The sequence below is a fragment of the Ips typographus genome, linkage group LG1 (genome assembly GCF_016097725.1).
Source record: "Ips typographus isolate SLU linkage group LG1, UJ_Ityp_2.0, whole genome shotgun sequence".
Classification (NCBI taxonomy): Eukaryota; Metazoa; Arthropoda; class Insecta; order Coleoptera; family Curculionidae; genus Ips; species Ips typographus.
Window position 1 is genome coordinate 2980674 of NC_138422.1, and position 17205 is coordinate 2997878.

Here is a 17205-nt window from a genome sequence, read left to right on the forward strand (position 1 = left end):
CATGAAGTAATTTTCCGGTAAATTTCCAAAAATGGAAATTTTCTGACTCGAAAATTACCGCTTTTACATCTCTGCTACCAATAGACTCAACTGACAGCTGACAGCCCCGGAATGTCACTGATAAAATAAGCGTATTTTGAAGACATAATTACTAATTTATTTGGTAAAATCAGTTAAATTAGAGCTATTTCAAAACAAACAAAATGGCGGTTTTAAATAGGAGAGTGAATCAGAGTGTTATTTAGCCACAAACACTTGTACAACAACCGTAATTAATTGCGAATTAACCTTTTTCAATGCAAACGACGTAGAATGCCAAATCGGACAAGTTATACGTTTCCTCATTGGCATTACTCCGGCGAGTTCATTAACAACTAATAAAACCAGCGGTATTTGCATGGTTGCGTTGACCGAATGCAATAACACTAATTATTGGGTGTACAGTTGTCTAAACAAACACCAAACGGTATTTGGTAGCCTTTATGCGCATATATTGGAAGCTGAGTAAAGCCAAACTGTGCACGTTTCGCTTCTTTCCCTTATCAATTTTATTCACAGAGTGCCCCCTAGTGCCAAGCTAACGACGTGCACGTATCGGCCTTGAATGCACGTGATTTGAAAATTACATTGCACTAAAGCCGTTTCTATACATGTCTATACAGACAGGCAGAAGCGTAATTTCGTTCTATTCAACTCGACAATTTTTTTCCCTTCCACCTGCAACTTCTTCAGGACTTTTCAAACGTTCTCACGCGCTCTCGCGAAGACTTCTTCAATAATTCAAAAGTTCTAAAATGGGTTGATGGGCCTATAAAACGCGTCCTCTATGTGGCTTCGGTTAGAGGAAAAACTCGGCCTTCTTCTTCTTCTTCTTAGGGCGAACGGCCGGAACGTTTTATAAATAGTTTCGCATAACGACATAAAAATTAACGATTTGTGCCTCGCATCAACTGGCGATTACCCGCTCTGTCAGTTAACCGAGGGGTTAATCGACGTCTCCTATCTGCCAACGGTTTTTTTTCCTATCGTAATGGATTAAGCCGAGCATAATCGATCGTTCGATAAAAGTAACTTCTAGTTAGACCGTTGCGGTTTAATGAGCTGCTGCACTTTGATACGTTTATGGGAGTGACAGTGACGTTTAGGGTGTTCACGATGACAAATTGCCAACCAACGTGGACTTTAGATTAAAGCGTGATTGCCACAATGTGCAAAATGTTTGTACAAAAGTCCACGTTTCAGTTTTTAAAAATATTAGGCACTCCAATGAAATGTCAGAAACAGCTGATTTAAACTTTTGGAAGGGCAAACTCGGCCATTAAAACACATTTTCTGGTGAATACATAGAGTTTTAGCTTAAATTTTGCAATTTTCTAAAGACTTTCAGTTGATATTTCATAAAATGCCTGCCAAATTCATAAGAAAGTGTGTTTTAATGGCCGTGTTTGCCCTTCTAAAAGTTTCAATCAGCTGTACTTGACATTTCATTGGAGTGCCTAATTAAACACGCATGTCTTGAATTAATCACAAATTTTAACCTGCAAATGCTTTGGAGAAAAAGCCCCTTCAGAAATACCTCAACTTGAATATCATTGATCAGGAAGTATTTTCACTAATTTTTCTTTTCTCTGGCTATTCATAGTTACTGGTCTATTTCCATTTAAAACCAATAGTTTGCATTATATTTGCAACACAGAAATGACCCTGCAAGTTTTTAAATATTCTCCAATTTGGTCCAATAATTCTTTTTACAAAATTTTTAACCTTCATTAATTTGACTTCTCTGTGTGTTCTTCATAAATGTAGTCATTTGATTTTTACACGTGATAAGTAGAGTCCGGATTTCTAGAAATTTTGCTTTTTGTAAATAACAAAAGCCACCAACCTTTGACATCTAATGTGAACGATTTATGTAAAAACGCGTCATTTGACAGATTTTGTTGATTTTGCTTTTTTCTTCGTTTTGTGCTTATTTTAGTTTTTTGTACTTATTTACTGTTATTTTTGTATGTTTTCAAGTTTTTAAAAATAAACTAGACTAATAACTGCTTTGACAAAAATTTGCTATATTGAGATATTGAAGGCTTCTGAATGACAAAAACATGTTGCAAAATGTATCAATTTACAAATTTAAACTGACCAAAAAATTTCGAAATACTCCTGAAGTAGTCTAAAAAATGTCAAAACATCCCAATACACTATGAAACCTCTAAAATGCCTTGCAAAGCTTACAAACCAGCCTAGAACAGTCTAAAAGCTTCCAAATGCTTTTCAATTTATCTAGAAACACTCAAAAGATTCCGTATGCTTCTAAAGCTTCCAAACGTTTCTAAAACCGTCTACAACGTTTCAAATGTCTTAAAGGCAGTCCAGAACCTTCAAGGCTCTTTAAACTGCCCAAACACCTTCCAAATGCTTCTAAACTAGTCTAAAAAGGTTTTAAAACACTACAGAAACTCCAAAATATGTCTAAAGCCTTCCAAAACAGACTAGAAGCTTCCAAAAGCTTTTAGAACACTCTAAAGGCTTCCAAATAATCTTTAACTAGTCTAGAAGCTCTAAAAAAATTTCAAGGCATTCTAAAAGCTTCCGTATGCTTCTAAAGCAGTTTCAAAGCTTCCAAAAGTTCAAATTCACATGTCTTAAAAGAAGTCCAGAACCATCAATGCTCCTAAAGCAGTTGGAAGTCTTTCAAACCAGCCTAGAAGCTTCCAAAAGCTTTTAAAACACGCTAAAGGGTTCCAAATAATCTTCAACTAGTCTAGAAGCTTTCAAAAAATTTGAAGGCAGTCTAAAAGCTTCCAAAAGTTCAAATTCACATGTCTTAAAAGCAGTTCAGAATCTTCAATGCTCCTAAAGCAGTCTAGAAAGATTTCAAAACACTACAGAAACTCCAAAATGCTTCTCAAGCAGTCTAAAGCCTTTCAAAATAGTTTAGAAGCTTCCAAAAGCATTTAAAACAGTCTAAAAGATTTCAAATAATCTTCAAATAGTCTAGAGGCTCTCAAAAAATTTCAAGGCAGTCTAAAAGCTTCCGTATGCTTCTAGAGCAGTTTAAAAGCTTCCAAAAGCTCAAATTCACATGTCTTAAAAGAAGTCCAGAACCATCAATGCTCCTAAAGCAGTTGGAAGTCTTTCAAACCAGCCTAGAAGCTTCCAAAAGCTTTTAAAACACGCTAAAGGCTTCCTAATAATCTTCAACTAGGCTAGAAGCTTTCAAAAAATTTGAAGGCAGTCTAAAAGCTTCCAAAAGTTCAAATTCACATGTCTTAAAAGCAGTTCAGAATCTTCAATGCTCCTAAAGCAGTCTAAAAGGAATTCAAAACACTACAGAAACTCCAAAATGCTACTCCAGCAGTCTAAAGCCTTTCAAAATAGTTTAGAAGCTTCCAAAAGCATTTAAAACAGTCTAAAAGATTCCAAATGATCTTCAACTAGTCTAGAAGCTCTCAAAAAATTTCAAGGCATTCTAAAAGCTTCCGTATGCTTCTAAAGCAGTTTAAAAGCGTCCAACAGCTCAAATTCGCATGTCTCAAAAGCAGTCCAGAATTTTCAAAGCTCCTAAAGCAGTCGGAAGTCTTTCAAAACACGCTAAAGTCTTCCAAATAATCTTCAAGTAGTCTAGAAGCTTTCAAAAAATTTCAAGGCAGTCTATAAGCTTCCGTATGCTTCTAAAGCAGTTTAAAAGCTTCCAAAAGTTCAAATTCACATGTCTTAAAAGCAGTCCAGAACCTCCAATGCTCCTAGAGTAGTCTAAAAAGATTTAAAAACACTACAGAAACTCCAAAATGCTTCTCAAGCAGTCTAAAGCCTTTCAAACCAGTCTAGAAGCTTCTAAAAGCTTTTAAAACACGCTAAAGGGTTCCAAAAAATCTTCAACTAGTCTAGAAGCTTTCATAAAATTTGAAGGCAGTCGAAAAGCTTTCAAAAGGTCAAATTCACATGTCTTAAAAGCAGTTCAGAATCTTCAATGCTCCTAAAGTAGTCTAAAAAGAATTCAAAACACTACAGAAACTCCAAAATGCTTCTCCAGCAGTCTAAAGCCTTTCAAAATAGTTTAGAAGCTTCCAAAAGCATTTAAAACAGTCTAAAAGATTCCAAATAATCTTCAACTAGTCTAGAAGCTCTAAAAAAATTTCGAGGCAGTCTAAAAGCTTCCGTATGCTTCTAGAGCAGTTTAAAAGCTTCCAAAAGTTCAAATTCACATGTCTTAAAAGAAGTCCAGAACCAGCAATGCTCCTAAAGTAGTCTAGAAAGGTTTCAAAACACTACAGAAACTCCAAAATGCTTCTAAAGCAGTTGGAAGTCTTTCAAAACAGTCTAGAAGCTTTCAAAATCACTTAGAACAGTCTAAAAGATTCCAAACGCTTTTCAATTAGTCTAGAAGCTCCCAGAAGATATTAAAGCAGTTTAGAAGCTTCCAAAAAATTTTGTGAACCGTGTAACAGATTCCAAATGCCTCTAAAGCATTCCAGAACCTTCAATATGCTGTTTAAACAGTCCAAAAACCTTCCAAATGCTCTCAAGTAGTTCAAAAGACTTTTGAAAGTTTTCAAAACAGTCTAAAATCTTCCGTATGCTTTTAAAGCAAGTTGAACTCAATAAAATTTTGCATCTCTGAAAGAGTTTTGTGCTTTTTTACAAATTTTTACGCTTTTTGATGAAAATAATTTTGCTTTTTAAGCGCTTTTTTTCACGACTTTAGTGCTTTTTAATGACTCTAGTGATAAGCATCCATCATTTTAAAAACCAGCTCACCCAACTCGGCCGGGGCTAAACTATTCACCTGGTAACTATTCCGGAACGAATAGAGTTTGTATCAGTTTGGGGTGATTTCCTGGTCTAAATTAGCTTCAGTCAAGTTACAACTGTACTCGTGAGTGTCGATTACATCCTAAACAAACAGGGGATTAAAACTTAGCAGTAAAATTCGGAAAAAACGTAGAAAATTGTTGGTATCAACGTTGGTAATCTTGAAGAACTTTGTTTTGGAACATTCTTCGATGGACAAAGTAACGTATAAGTGTAATGCTTTTTTGATTAGTAATCGGTTTATTTCAGTGCATTCAGAAGAAAATTAAATTATCTAGTGATTGCTAATCGATGTGTTCTTATGTGTGTCAAATAAACCGGCAAAGTTTGACACTCTATTTAAACAGAACAAACAGTTATTTTCTTTGTTTCACTAATAATAGAAGACAAAGAGACATTTCATGTGGTTGTCTACTAAAACAAAATGCGGAAAACCAGCTACGCAATATTTTACTACTAGCAAGAGTATAATAAAGACCTTGAAGGGCAATCACGCCTGTTCACAATCAACTTTTCCTATATACCGCCTAAGAAAATGTAATTATCCTATTAAATCCAATCGAGATGTGAACTATGCGGAGCGGTTATCCAATTTACGAAAGACTTCCTAAGTGACACGACGATTAAAGGATAGGGCGGATAAAAGGAAGTGAATCTGTTCCTTAAATTGAGCCGGGCCCAAAATAACGAGGCGAGAGAGAGGTCAACAACTGGATGGAAAAAATCCAGTACGTAAGCCATTATAATGAATCTAGTTTAGAAAGTAGGGCGCTTAATTTCGTTATAATAATAGTAAATCATCCGTCTTGAAAAAAGCCATTCTGTTAAATAAACGTGACCGACATCTTCAGCAAGATGCTAAAAAGCCAATCGTATTTTACAGATGGCGTCATTGACATCGAACAATCAATTGGTGCTACAAGATGACCTGGATGGGCCTTCGAAAGACTTATTGGCACGCCTCCTGGTGGTCGACCCGCAAAAGAGACTGCACTCTTTGAGAGCTTTGAGTACTATAGCCTTTTTTAAAGGTTATAGTTTTGAGGATGTTCAAGTGAAGAAAGTAAGTAAACTCTGTCCTAGGGAAAGTCATATTGAAATTCACTCATGTCTTAGGTTGATTCCAAAGATTTCCTTTGATGTTTGGTAGTTGCCAGTATATACCATTTTAGAATACAAACTATTCTACTATGTGGTTTGAATTGAAAAACAATCTCTTAAAAAATACTCCTGTTTGTGTATATTTCTTTGTTTCAAAAGTTAATACATAAACTATTAACTTTTTGCTTTCTTTACCCGTCCATTTTTCTAGGATCCTATGGTCCATTTATTTTCCCGTGTCGGTTACGTCATCATTTGCCTTTCTTGTCTATTACATGCGTTCCGAGCGCGATAGAATTTTGACGTCATCTAGTCACGTCGGCAATGGATCAGGACGACAAGGCTCGGAAAATCGGCCGCCATTGTTGACAAAAAGTAAACAAAGACACAATTTTTTATTTTTGATGTAAATTATACAATATTTTGATTTAACTTGTTTTTAACTGCGATACTACGTGTGAGACTAGATAATGTGTGTGTGTTTCGGTAGTCAGTTTTGAAAATGCCACCTTCTTAATACACTTTACAACTATCAAGGGGCCCAGTGAAACATTCTGAAGGAACTAGAGTTTGTGGAACAGAAAAGGATGCCTTTTCTAATAGAAAACACTGTCACAATGAAACAGCCCATATATTTACTTACTCCCAAGAAGAGTTTTTATAAGAACACTACAAAAACCAAGTTTATTCAAGCCAGTGGTTCTCGAAGAAGCATGGATATAGAGTAAAGGTGTATTTAGCAGAAACTGACAAGGTGATTTACTTAATACTATAAAAAGGACTCTGGTAGAGGTATTAATAAGCTGCTAATACTAAATAGCTTATGTTTCAGGTATCTTTATTTGCCTAATCTGGAGTTTGCTTATCATGCTTTGAAAGGGTCCAAATTTAAAAAGTCCCATTATCAATTGCTCTAAAAGACTCTAAACAAAAGGTGTTTGAAGCTATGGTTATAATGGTGTTGTCAAAATCCATATGCAGAGTGTTGAAAAAACAAATTTCTAATAAGTTTCAGGTAATATTAGAAAGATACAAGTTACTTAATACATAAATTTGATCAAATGCCATTATTTTGCAGAATTAGCCCTTATAAATTTTGCCGTATCTTCTCTGATTATAAGGCTAGAAACAGATGGTGCTACTGTTAAATACTTTTCCATCAGATAGTAGGTTAAATTACTATTTTAATTGTATTATTTACACATTATGAAATATACAAATAAAATCTTTAAAAAGTACACTCAAGTTTCTTTTTTATCTAAGAAGTCTAGTTTTCTTCATAAACAATCATAAAATTAGATAATTTCTTTGACTGAGGTACCTACCTGCTCTTACAATAAATTGAATTGAAATTGAAAAAACATGTAAAATAAATCACACAACAAAACCAAATTGATATGTATTTAATGCTGCTGAGTAAATTTACAAAAGGAAATAAGTAAGCAATTTAAATCACAAAACCAAGAAGCAATAAGTTCTTAAAACACCAACAATTCTGTTATAAGTTAAAACACTGCTTTAGGATTTAATAGTCCCCAGGATACACACATTGCCTTTCCTTTCTTGCAAATTTTATGGAATAATTCTTGAAACGTTGGTATTGGGCTGTTAATGACTCGTTTGAATGCACCTATCTGTGATGTTCTTTTCAGATAATTTAAATTGAATGTGGTTGTTGTTCCCAAGCCAAAGTTTGATTGGAACTTTCCGCCTTTGTTTACCACCAAATGTTGCAAGTTTTCCAGTTTGGTGAAGAAAAATCTTAAATTCTACGAAGGTCTCGCAATAACAACACTAATTAATAAACTTAAACTACCCTAAATTAAGTTTTTATTTCTTCTGTTTGTAGTTTTTGGTGTTTTTCAACTTTTTAAAATTTCTAACCTCAAAATGTTTAGCCGACTGTCAGTTGGGATTATGCTCTATGTTGCCACATCTTCCACGAGCAGATGTGAACCTGGTGTATTGTTGGTTGCAGTAATAAACGGACCGATGAATTATACAGATTTCGAAAAAAAAAGCATTTTTCTAATTTTGGCATATAAAGTGACACTTTTCAAAACTGATTAGAGTGACAAAACGTTTTACTTTATGTAACTAGGTACATAAAGTATCACTTTATGTAACTACTTATGAAAAGTTCATTTTATCACTCCCTGTTTATGCATTTCCGTAGAAACATATGGGCGGCATCCATCATAACATGTCGTTGTCACAGTTTATACAATGTGCTATGAAAGTGAATATTTGTGTTAAATCACTTTAAAAGATGGTTTTTACCGCTTTTTGGTCAAAATTAGAAAAAATTATGTATGCAACACGTTTCGAAAATGTCTTATTGTGTAACTCATTCAATTTGTAGGACCTCGCTGCGCTCGCCCTACAAACATTCATTCGTTACACAAAATCGAACTTTTCGTAACTGGTTACATAAATAGCTATTATTGCATGCAAAACATGTGAGATTCTTAGAATGTTTGTTTTTCAAAACAATAAAGTTTTCTTATTTTCATTTATAATTGCTTAATGAAAGTTACATATTGTGAGGTTTAAAGGAGAAATTTGTCAATACGGCAACGTCCAAACAGGTGATTAAAAAGATGGATAGCCTAGCTTATAATAAACGACGTGCGTAAATTTCAATATGGCGGAGCACTTGATGACGTAACCGCCACGGGAAAAAAATGAACCATAGTTTAATTCTCCATCAAAACCTTTTGTCCTTAAGGTCCTCAGAAGGCAAATATTTGCTTAGGAATGTTTTTAATGGGGGCAAAATGTATACTTACAATTGTTTTTTTTACAGCTGAAAGCCGTGGATTTACTAACCAAACATTTTGGAGACGCCTACCAGAAACCAGCGAAAACTATCGATTTCAAAAATTTCGATGATTGACGATCCTATTGATGATTAACCTCAATTGTTATTGCTATTATTATATAATTTAATCCCAGTATTGTATTATATCTGGCCTGAGGTGCTAATTGTAATAATTAACGTGCCATATACAATATGCACTTAACCGCGATGTTATTAACGTTTAAGTCGTTAACTACAAGTATAATTACATTAGATTTTTTACTTTAGTAAATATTGGTTTCACTTCTGGGAAGTTCAATTACCATTTACCCATCCATTATAAAACGCTGAAATGTTGATTGTTGTTGGCTTCGCCAATTAATAATTACTGAAAAATCAAAGTTAATAGTCACGGTGGGTTACGACGGCGCGGCGCCAGAAAAACGACCAGAAAAAACCGTAAAACTACCATCCGAGCTTGAGACGGGCATAAAACAGGCGAAGCGAAATGATAATGGTTCTACAAAGTAACTCAATCTCCATGGAATACATAGGATGCGGCCGCCAAGGTTTTTTTTTTATTCGCGTAACAAGAACGACGACCCTTGGATTAGTACACGCAGATAGTTCTATCTACGGCAAACTAGTCAACATTGAATTCATCGATTATTTGTAAAAACTGTGACAATAAGTGACAGTTGGATCCCGTTTGCACAGAAATATCATTGGGTAATACTTACCATTTCTTCAGGTATACTGAGGCCGCAATCTTGCTAAAACTTCGGAAACTTTCTTAACTATTCTGGAAGCTGTTGCAATATATGAACACAATTTGAAAAATGAAAGGCAAAGAAACGAGAAAAAAAAAATAGATCAATTCAATATTATTTTTGTACTACACCTTACCGATCATTGTATCTAATATTTGAAGAACTGTCGGTCTAGTGAGTCTAAAACGACGGAAAATCGTCAGATTTTCCAGTTTTAGTCAAAATAGTTCCTTTCGTGCAATTAAATAACTTTTTTCGCCGATTGTCAGTAAACCTGTCGTTTTAGTGCCTAACGACAGGCTGTAAACAACCACTTTTACTGCCTAGGCAGTAAAAATTTTTTACTGCCGCTTACCTGGCGCAGGGACAATATAAATATGACATCGTTTACACAACATAAAATTTAACATTTATGAAGAAAAAACACCAAACACTATAACATTTTTGGAGTCAAACATTCAAAAGTATATATAATTATTTATAAACATTAACAGTAAAATAAGAACATCCTTCTATTATTATTGATTTGTCGTTCACTTCGTTAGAACTATTTTTCAAATACACCGATGAACTAGAAGTTTCATCTTTTCTCTTCCCACTGTCACTGCAGGTGGGAATATTCGCTAGAATTTTTTCACTAATCACACTTTTGCTTTCGACTGAATTCTCTATGTAGCCTTCAGCAACACTTGTGGACTTCCATCCTCCATGTCTTTTTAGCATTGTGATGTCAGCTCCAGAATTAACAAGCCAAGTAACAGACGTCCTTCTAAAGCAATGTCCAGTGTACTTCTGAGCATTTGGTAGTTTTAAATAAGTTGCTATCTCTTGTGGCATAGCACCAAATTTATGAATTCCAATAACTTGTTTTAATGCTTTACCTCTCCAATATCTGAAGAAAAATCTTCGGCTTTCAAATCCAGAAGGACGATAAGAAGCATATTTTCTATACATGTCCAGGTGTTCTGATACCACAAAAGATCTCGGTCTCTTCGTTTTGGTTAAACGGACTTTAATATAGAAAATTGACTTGAAAACATAAAATACTACTTTTTCTATAATTTTTGACTACAAATTCATACATTTAAACCTTCAAAATTGACTAGAACACCAAAAAGTGACTCTGAAGCAATGAAAAGCGACATCAGAAGCTTAAGCATTTGAAGAAAGTTTTCATAATTTGAAGACAAATTTCAATATTATGAAGTCTTGAAAACAAACTTTTCGTGCTCTTTACTTTGCTTTTCATTTTCTTAGAATTCTGGACTATTTTTGGTGCTTCAAAACTGCTTTCAGCTTGGAAAATCGAGTTTCAAGACTATCTTCACCAAGTTATTGACATAGCAAACTTAAGAAACAATTTTTACATTATTCATAGACTTAAAATGGCATTCCAAGCTTTGTCACAGTTAAGTCGACTTCCAGACACCTCAGTGCTAAAAATTCGAGTATTTCTTAAAAATCTAGACTGTTTTTAGTGCTTTAAGGCTGTTTTCAGTGCCTGAAATCGAGTTTCAAGACTATATTCACCAAGTTATTGACATAGCAAACTTAAAAGACAATTTTTACATTATTCATAGACTTAAAATGGCATTCCAAGCTTTGTCACAGTTAAATCGACTTCTAGACACCTCAGTGCTAAAAATTCGAGTATTTCTTAAAAATCTAGACTGTTTTTAGTGCTTTAAGGCTGTTTTCAGTGCCTCAAATCGAGTTTCAAGACTATCTTTACAAAGTTTTTGATTCATCAGGCCTAAAAGCCAGTTTGTACACAGTCCATAGTCTTAAAAATGTTATTTGAAGCTTTTTCTCTATTAAATTGACTTCTACACTCATAGGTGCAATAAATTGTAGCATCTCTAAAAAATTCAGGCTGTTTTTAGTGATTTTTAAGACTGAAAAATCGAGTTTGACTATTTCCAAAAGTCAAGTTTCTTCAGTAATAAAAGTAAAAAATTTTGGTACCAAATAGTCCTAAAATTTACTTGTTTCAGTCCAGAAAATTGAGTTGTACACCAATTAAAATCTTGAAAATATACTTTTGGACTCTCTTTAGTCCTAGCCTTAAAAGTAAACTTTTAGATTATTTTTAGTAGTAAAAAATGAGTTTCATTTGTCTTGATTTGACTGTTTTTAGTTCTAGAAATCCAGTTTCAGACACTCGAACAGGATGACAGTCTGAGAAAACGAATCATAAGACTATTCCTAGTAGTAAATAGCAAGTTTTTAGACTATACAGTACAAATTTGGACTCTCACAAGTCTTGAATGCTCAGTTTTACACTATAAAACGATTTTTTAAATTGAAATTTGAAGGACTGTATCTTTGTAAAAATGACATAATGCAAGTCAACTTATTTTTTGATTGGCTATCAAATGGTGAATTATTGACACTTAAAACTGGACCACCCTGTAGTATCAATCCTTTAAGCCCAATATTTCTACAGCCAGAGCCATAGAGGAATCTAACAACGTTGACTTATTAATTAATAAATTATTTAATTTTATAGAATAATTTGTGAATTGGTTTAGAGCTGTTTTTACTGTTAGCAACTAAACTTCCAATCGGGTTTTGGAACTTGGTAGTGAATTAATGAAGAATGCGGTTTTCTGACTTGGAATAGATTGAATTAACGTGCGTGTTGGTTCCAGCAGGCTGGTACTACTCGAGCGGCCTCTAACGGCTAAAAAACAACCGTAAAACGAGGCTTAAAATAGCCGCAGACAAGAAGCGCGCTGTTGCATATTAATATTTAGTTTGCGGTCAGATTTTTTCGCCTCGGAATCTAAATTTAACCATACATAATTGCTACGGAGGCTGAAGAATCCCGTCACAACGTCTCCTTAAAAAGGCGAAATTATGCATTCGGTACGGCCAAGAGTGTGTACTTAGCCGTGTATTGCAGGTAATAATTTCCCCGAGTAATGGTGAAATGAAGATGACATTAAGTTTTTGCCGTTTTGATGTGAACGGAAACGGCCGTTAAATGATCCCGTCTCTTTGCCACGATAAACATCGGCGTTTAATTAAAATGACGCGGAGGCGGGTTCGGAGTACCACTCGTTTTACGGTTGCATTATTTATCATATATCTGTTGAAAAGAACCGTTAAAAGCGTTTTAATTACTGCCATCTCGATATTTTAACTTGAATCCGCCGGAATACAAAAAAAAAAACGCTGAACCCAACGAGGTCGGTATAAATTGCAATAATTAAAAACTATCTTAGGGACATCGCATGCATATAATACTCAAGGAAGGACACACGTCATTAGAATTCTACTATTGTTTTATGATTTTTTAGTGTGATACAGTCAGATAATCGTGCACAGGATAACCGGTGTTGCCGTTTAGATCAAGTATCAAAAGAAAAATGTTTATTTAACGTCATTTGTACTGTCCAATTTGCTCAAAATCTGTATTAGGCTTTGTTTGGGTTATTAATTTTTAACTTTTTCCAATATGGCTTTGGCCCATTTGCACCAGAGAGTTGGTTAAATGGGGAAAGTTTTAGAGAATTTTATGTGAAACTTATTTCCGGTTTCCAAATTAAATTATCTTTCTCCATTTTCCGGAAAATTGAGGAAACGTCAGAGGCTGAATTTCAAACAATTGCTTACAGCTCTTTTCAGAGAGTTTTGAAACTAAGACGTTATTAAGGCACTTTTATACGTAGAACACGATGACGTAATTAGAAAAAATCTATCGTCATTGATTTCCGAGATATGGATGATAACTTTGTAAATTCTTATGGCCGCCATCTCAAATTTTTGCATTTTTGGAAAGCGCTTTCACTGATGGAATTATTTAGTTTCTAAAGGACAGAAAAACGTAATGTACAAAATTTCAAAAAAATTAATGTCACATTTATTGATTGCATTAGTTAATTTTTGCGTTCAGAATTATGAAAAAAATTTGGCTGGCATTATAAAAATAAATGTGTGATTACGTTTAGTTTTGATTTAAATAAAATTTTGTGAAGTTGCTATCAAAAGTGTTGTAAATTATCCAAATAAAGAGAAAAAATATGATAACATGTCAATAATTCACCAATCCATAGCCAATTAAAAAATAAGTTGACATTCATAATAACATTTTCCTGAAAAGGAAAATACAGTCCTTCAAATTTCTGTTTAAAAAATCGTTTTTTTTGTCATAACTGTCAGACCGTTTGGAGCAATATTGATCAAATTTGGAACAAGCACTTTATTACACGTTATTACGGTCAAAGACCCAAAACTAACCCAACCCAACTTAAAAATTGTCTTGGAAACGGAAAATTCACTTAAGAAGTTTAAAAAATATTATTGTAGTCACTTTTCATAGTTTCCAGAAACTGAAAGACTTTAGTTTTGAAAATTGACTTATCATGCAAATCGAGAGACTTTAATACTGAAAATTGACTTGTAGACATAAAAACTAAGTACTTTTTCAAGAATTTGTTACTACAAATTCATACATTTAAACCTTAAAAATTGACTTGAACTCCAAAATGTAACTGAACTAATGAAAAGTGACATCAGAAGCTTAACATTTGCATTTGAAGTAAGTTTTCATAATTTGAAGACAAATTTCAATATTTTAGTCTTGAAAATAGTCTTAGGTGCAGGACATTGACATTAGATTCATGAAAATTGTCTTAAAAACTAACTTTTCGTGCTTTTTACTTTGCTTTTCATTTTCTTCGAATTCTGGACTATTTTTAGTGCTTCAAAACTGCTTTCAGCTTGGAAAATCGAGTTTCAAGACTATCTTCACCAAGTTATTGACATAGCAAACTTAAAAAACAATTTTTACATTCTTCATAGACTTAAAATAGCATTCCAAGCTTTGTCACTATTAAATCGACTTCTAGACACCTCAGTGCTAAAAATTCGGGTATTTCTTAATAAACTAGACTGTTTTTAGTGTTTTAAGGCTGTTTTCAGTGCCTCAAATCGAGTTTCAAGACTATCTTTACAAAGTTTTTGATTTATCAGGCCTAAAAGCCAGTGTGTCCACTGACCATAGTCTTGAAAATGTTATTTCAAGTTTCTTCACTATTAAATTGACTTCCACACTCATAGGTGCAATAAATTGTAGCATCTCTAAGAAATTCAGACTGTTTTTAGTGCTTTTTAAGACTGAAAAATCGAGTTTAAGACTATTTCAAAAAGTCAAGTTTCTTCAGTAATAAAAGTAAAAAATGTTGGTACCAAATGCTACAATAATAGTCTTGAGAACTAATTTTTAGAAATAAAATGTCCGAAAATTTAATTTACTTCTAGAATTGTTGTCCAGTCCAGAAAATGTACGTAAAGTCTTGAAAATATACTTTTGGACTCTCTTTAGTCCTAGTAAAGTCAGTTCTTGCATTAAAAATCAACTTTTATATTATTTTTAGTAGTAAAAAATGAGTTTCATGCACAATACAATCTTTGTCTTGATTTCCGGACTTTTTTTAGTTCTTGAATGCCAGTTTCAGACACTCAACCAGGATGGCAGTCTGAGAAAGCGAATCATATTCAAATCATTTCTAGTAGTAAAAAAGTTTTTAGACTATTCAGTACAAATTTGGACTTTCACAAGTCTTGGATGTTCAGTTTTAAACTATAAAACGATTTTTTAAATTGAAATTTGGATTACTGCATCTTCCTTAGGAAACCTTTTTCAGAAAAATGACATAATGCAAGTCAACTTATTTTTTGATTAGCTATCAAATGGTGAATTATTGACACTTAAAACTGGACCACCCTGTAGATATGGTCATCTTCATCACTTGGCTGACCTGGCAGAATTTGTGTAGTCTCTGTAGATCGTCCTCCGTTTCCGCGAAAATAGCTGCATCATCGGCGTAGCATTACCATGCTGATTCTTTTATTCTGTCCCATATTTAGTGATGATACTTCCTCTATAATTAAGTCCATTAAGAGATTGAATAGAAATTGGCTAAGGCTGTCACGTTGTCTGATACCTCCTGGTGTCGGTATCTCTTCCGTATAAGTGTCTCCTGCCTTTACTTTAGTCATATTGAGACTGCGTACTGCTCTTGCGATGGTGTCTCTTTCGCTATCAGTACATTTATGATGTCGGAGAGGCGAACCCTATCAAATGCCTTGGTCAAATCGATGAAGCAGGCATATGCTGGTGTATTAAATTCGATTGATTTTTCTTTTAGTTGTTTGATAATGAATATGGCGTCGATCGTGGATCTGTTTCGTCTGAAGCCTTGTTGTTCTTCCCTGTTTGTTTTTGTTAAAGTCTTTACTTCAAAATGTCGAAAAAGAGTTTCATGCTTGTGTTCAGCAGCCCCTGTAGTTGCCTGGGTGCGTATTCTGTCCTTTCTTGAATATAGGGATTGTTATACTTTGGTGTCATTCCGTAGGTATTTCCTATGTTTCTAAAATTTTGTTGTAGAGGATTTTTAGATGTTTTCCTAGTTCAGTTTTCAGTAAGAATTTTTTAAAAAATTTACGACAAAAACCGGAAAAATCATTTTTTATCACTTTATTATTGATTATTTTGGAAAATCAATGACACCTTCTAGAAGCACTTTTTATGCTCTTCAAGAAAATAATTACTTTTATGTAAATCTGGTTCATCTTCTCTAACGTATGTGGTGACCTCCAGTATACGTTTTCCGTAGATGTCCAAGTAAAAAACTCTACTTCTCCATTTTTTAATTGAGTATACCTTGTATTGTATTGTTCTGTTTACTCCGTAGTTTAATAGCGCGATTGCAATCAAGTGCAAAAACAACAACAAAACGTAACCAAGCCTAAATTCTTAGCGTACTCCACGAATCTAGTTTAGTCCAAGACCTTGATTTCCTTGAAACACGATAACATCTCGTGCAAAGTTTAATAAACCTGAAGCTAATTCCTATATAATGTATAGAAGAATTTTTCACGGTCAGCGCTTCTTGGACGGCTCCGTTCTCTGAATGATGAATCCCGTAGTGAGGGTCTGTTTTATCACGTTTTATTAGATTAACAAACTTTGTTTTGGTTAATTTCTGATTGTTTCACATGTAAGATTTAAAAAAAAGTGACGTATCGGGTAATTGACCACTGGCCTGCGTTCTGAATAACTGCTCTGAATAAATTCTTCAATAATTTTGTTTACCCACAGGCTTAGCATATGAATTAAGTCCAAGATTACCGGTATCTGCTGTCGTATAGCCTTATTTAATATTCCACTTTAATTGGCCGCCAATCTAATTAATTCCATTTACGTTTCCTGCAGTCAGAGTTTTGATTGTTACGGTTTTTTTGTGATAAGTAGAAAACAAAGCAAAAAAGTAGTTTTTTTTTTAACATAAAAACCTTTAGGATAAGTAGAATCATTGTGCGTAGTTTGAAATGATGTAAAAGTGACTCCTAAAGCGATTTACCAAAAAGAAAAAACACAAAAGTAAAAGGAGAGTAAACAATAATCATAATATTTAAAACGGGAAAAAAAGTCACAAAAAAATGTGGAACGCTTCACGATTTTGCGTGTCATCCTTGCGCAGGGGCCATGCTAATCTTCTCTGTATCGTTCCAATTTTAGTATATGTACCGCCGAAGCGAGTACGATAAACCTCGAATTTGAACTTCTATATGTACTTATTTTGGTCCGTCTCGCGACGGTATGATATTATCAGTCTTTGTAGACTACAGCGCCACCTAACAACTGCGTCTATAAACTTTGGAAATGACATGATGTCAGATGTAAGTCAGAGTTTTGTTTCCTTTAAAATTAAC

General features: G+C 34.0%; 1 protein-coding gene and 1 non-coding gene across 4 annotated transcripts in view; one reads left to right on the forward strand and one right to left on the reverse strand.

Moving 5' to 3' along the window:
- S6KL (ribosomal protein S6 kinase like) overlaps positions 1-9005 on the forward strand; it is a 40261-nt gene extending 31256 nt beyond the window's left edge. For 2 of the 3 annotated variants that reach the window (XM_081976263.1, XM_081976278.1), the window contains 2 exons: positions 5696-5875; positions 8720-9005. In XM_081976263.1, the coding sequence (XP_081832389.1) occupies positions 5696-5875; positions 8720-8809 (270 nt within the window). In that variant the 3' untranslated portion in view covers positions 8810-9005. Of the gene's footprint in view, positions 1-5695; positions 5876-5928; positions 6668-6745; positions 6929-6991; positions 7150-8719 lie in introns of those variants that run through there. The other variant, XR_014177745.1, reaches the window with a different exon arrangement.
- A 7923-nt stretch (positions 9006-16928) lies between these two features.
- Positions 16929-17035, reverse strand: LOC145740534 (U6 spliceosomal RNA). Its single transcript, XR_014181471.1, has one exon. It is a non-coding gene; the product is annotated as a U6 spliceosomal RNA (small nuclear RNA).
- Positions 17036-17205: the final 170 nt, after the last annotated feature.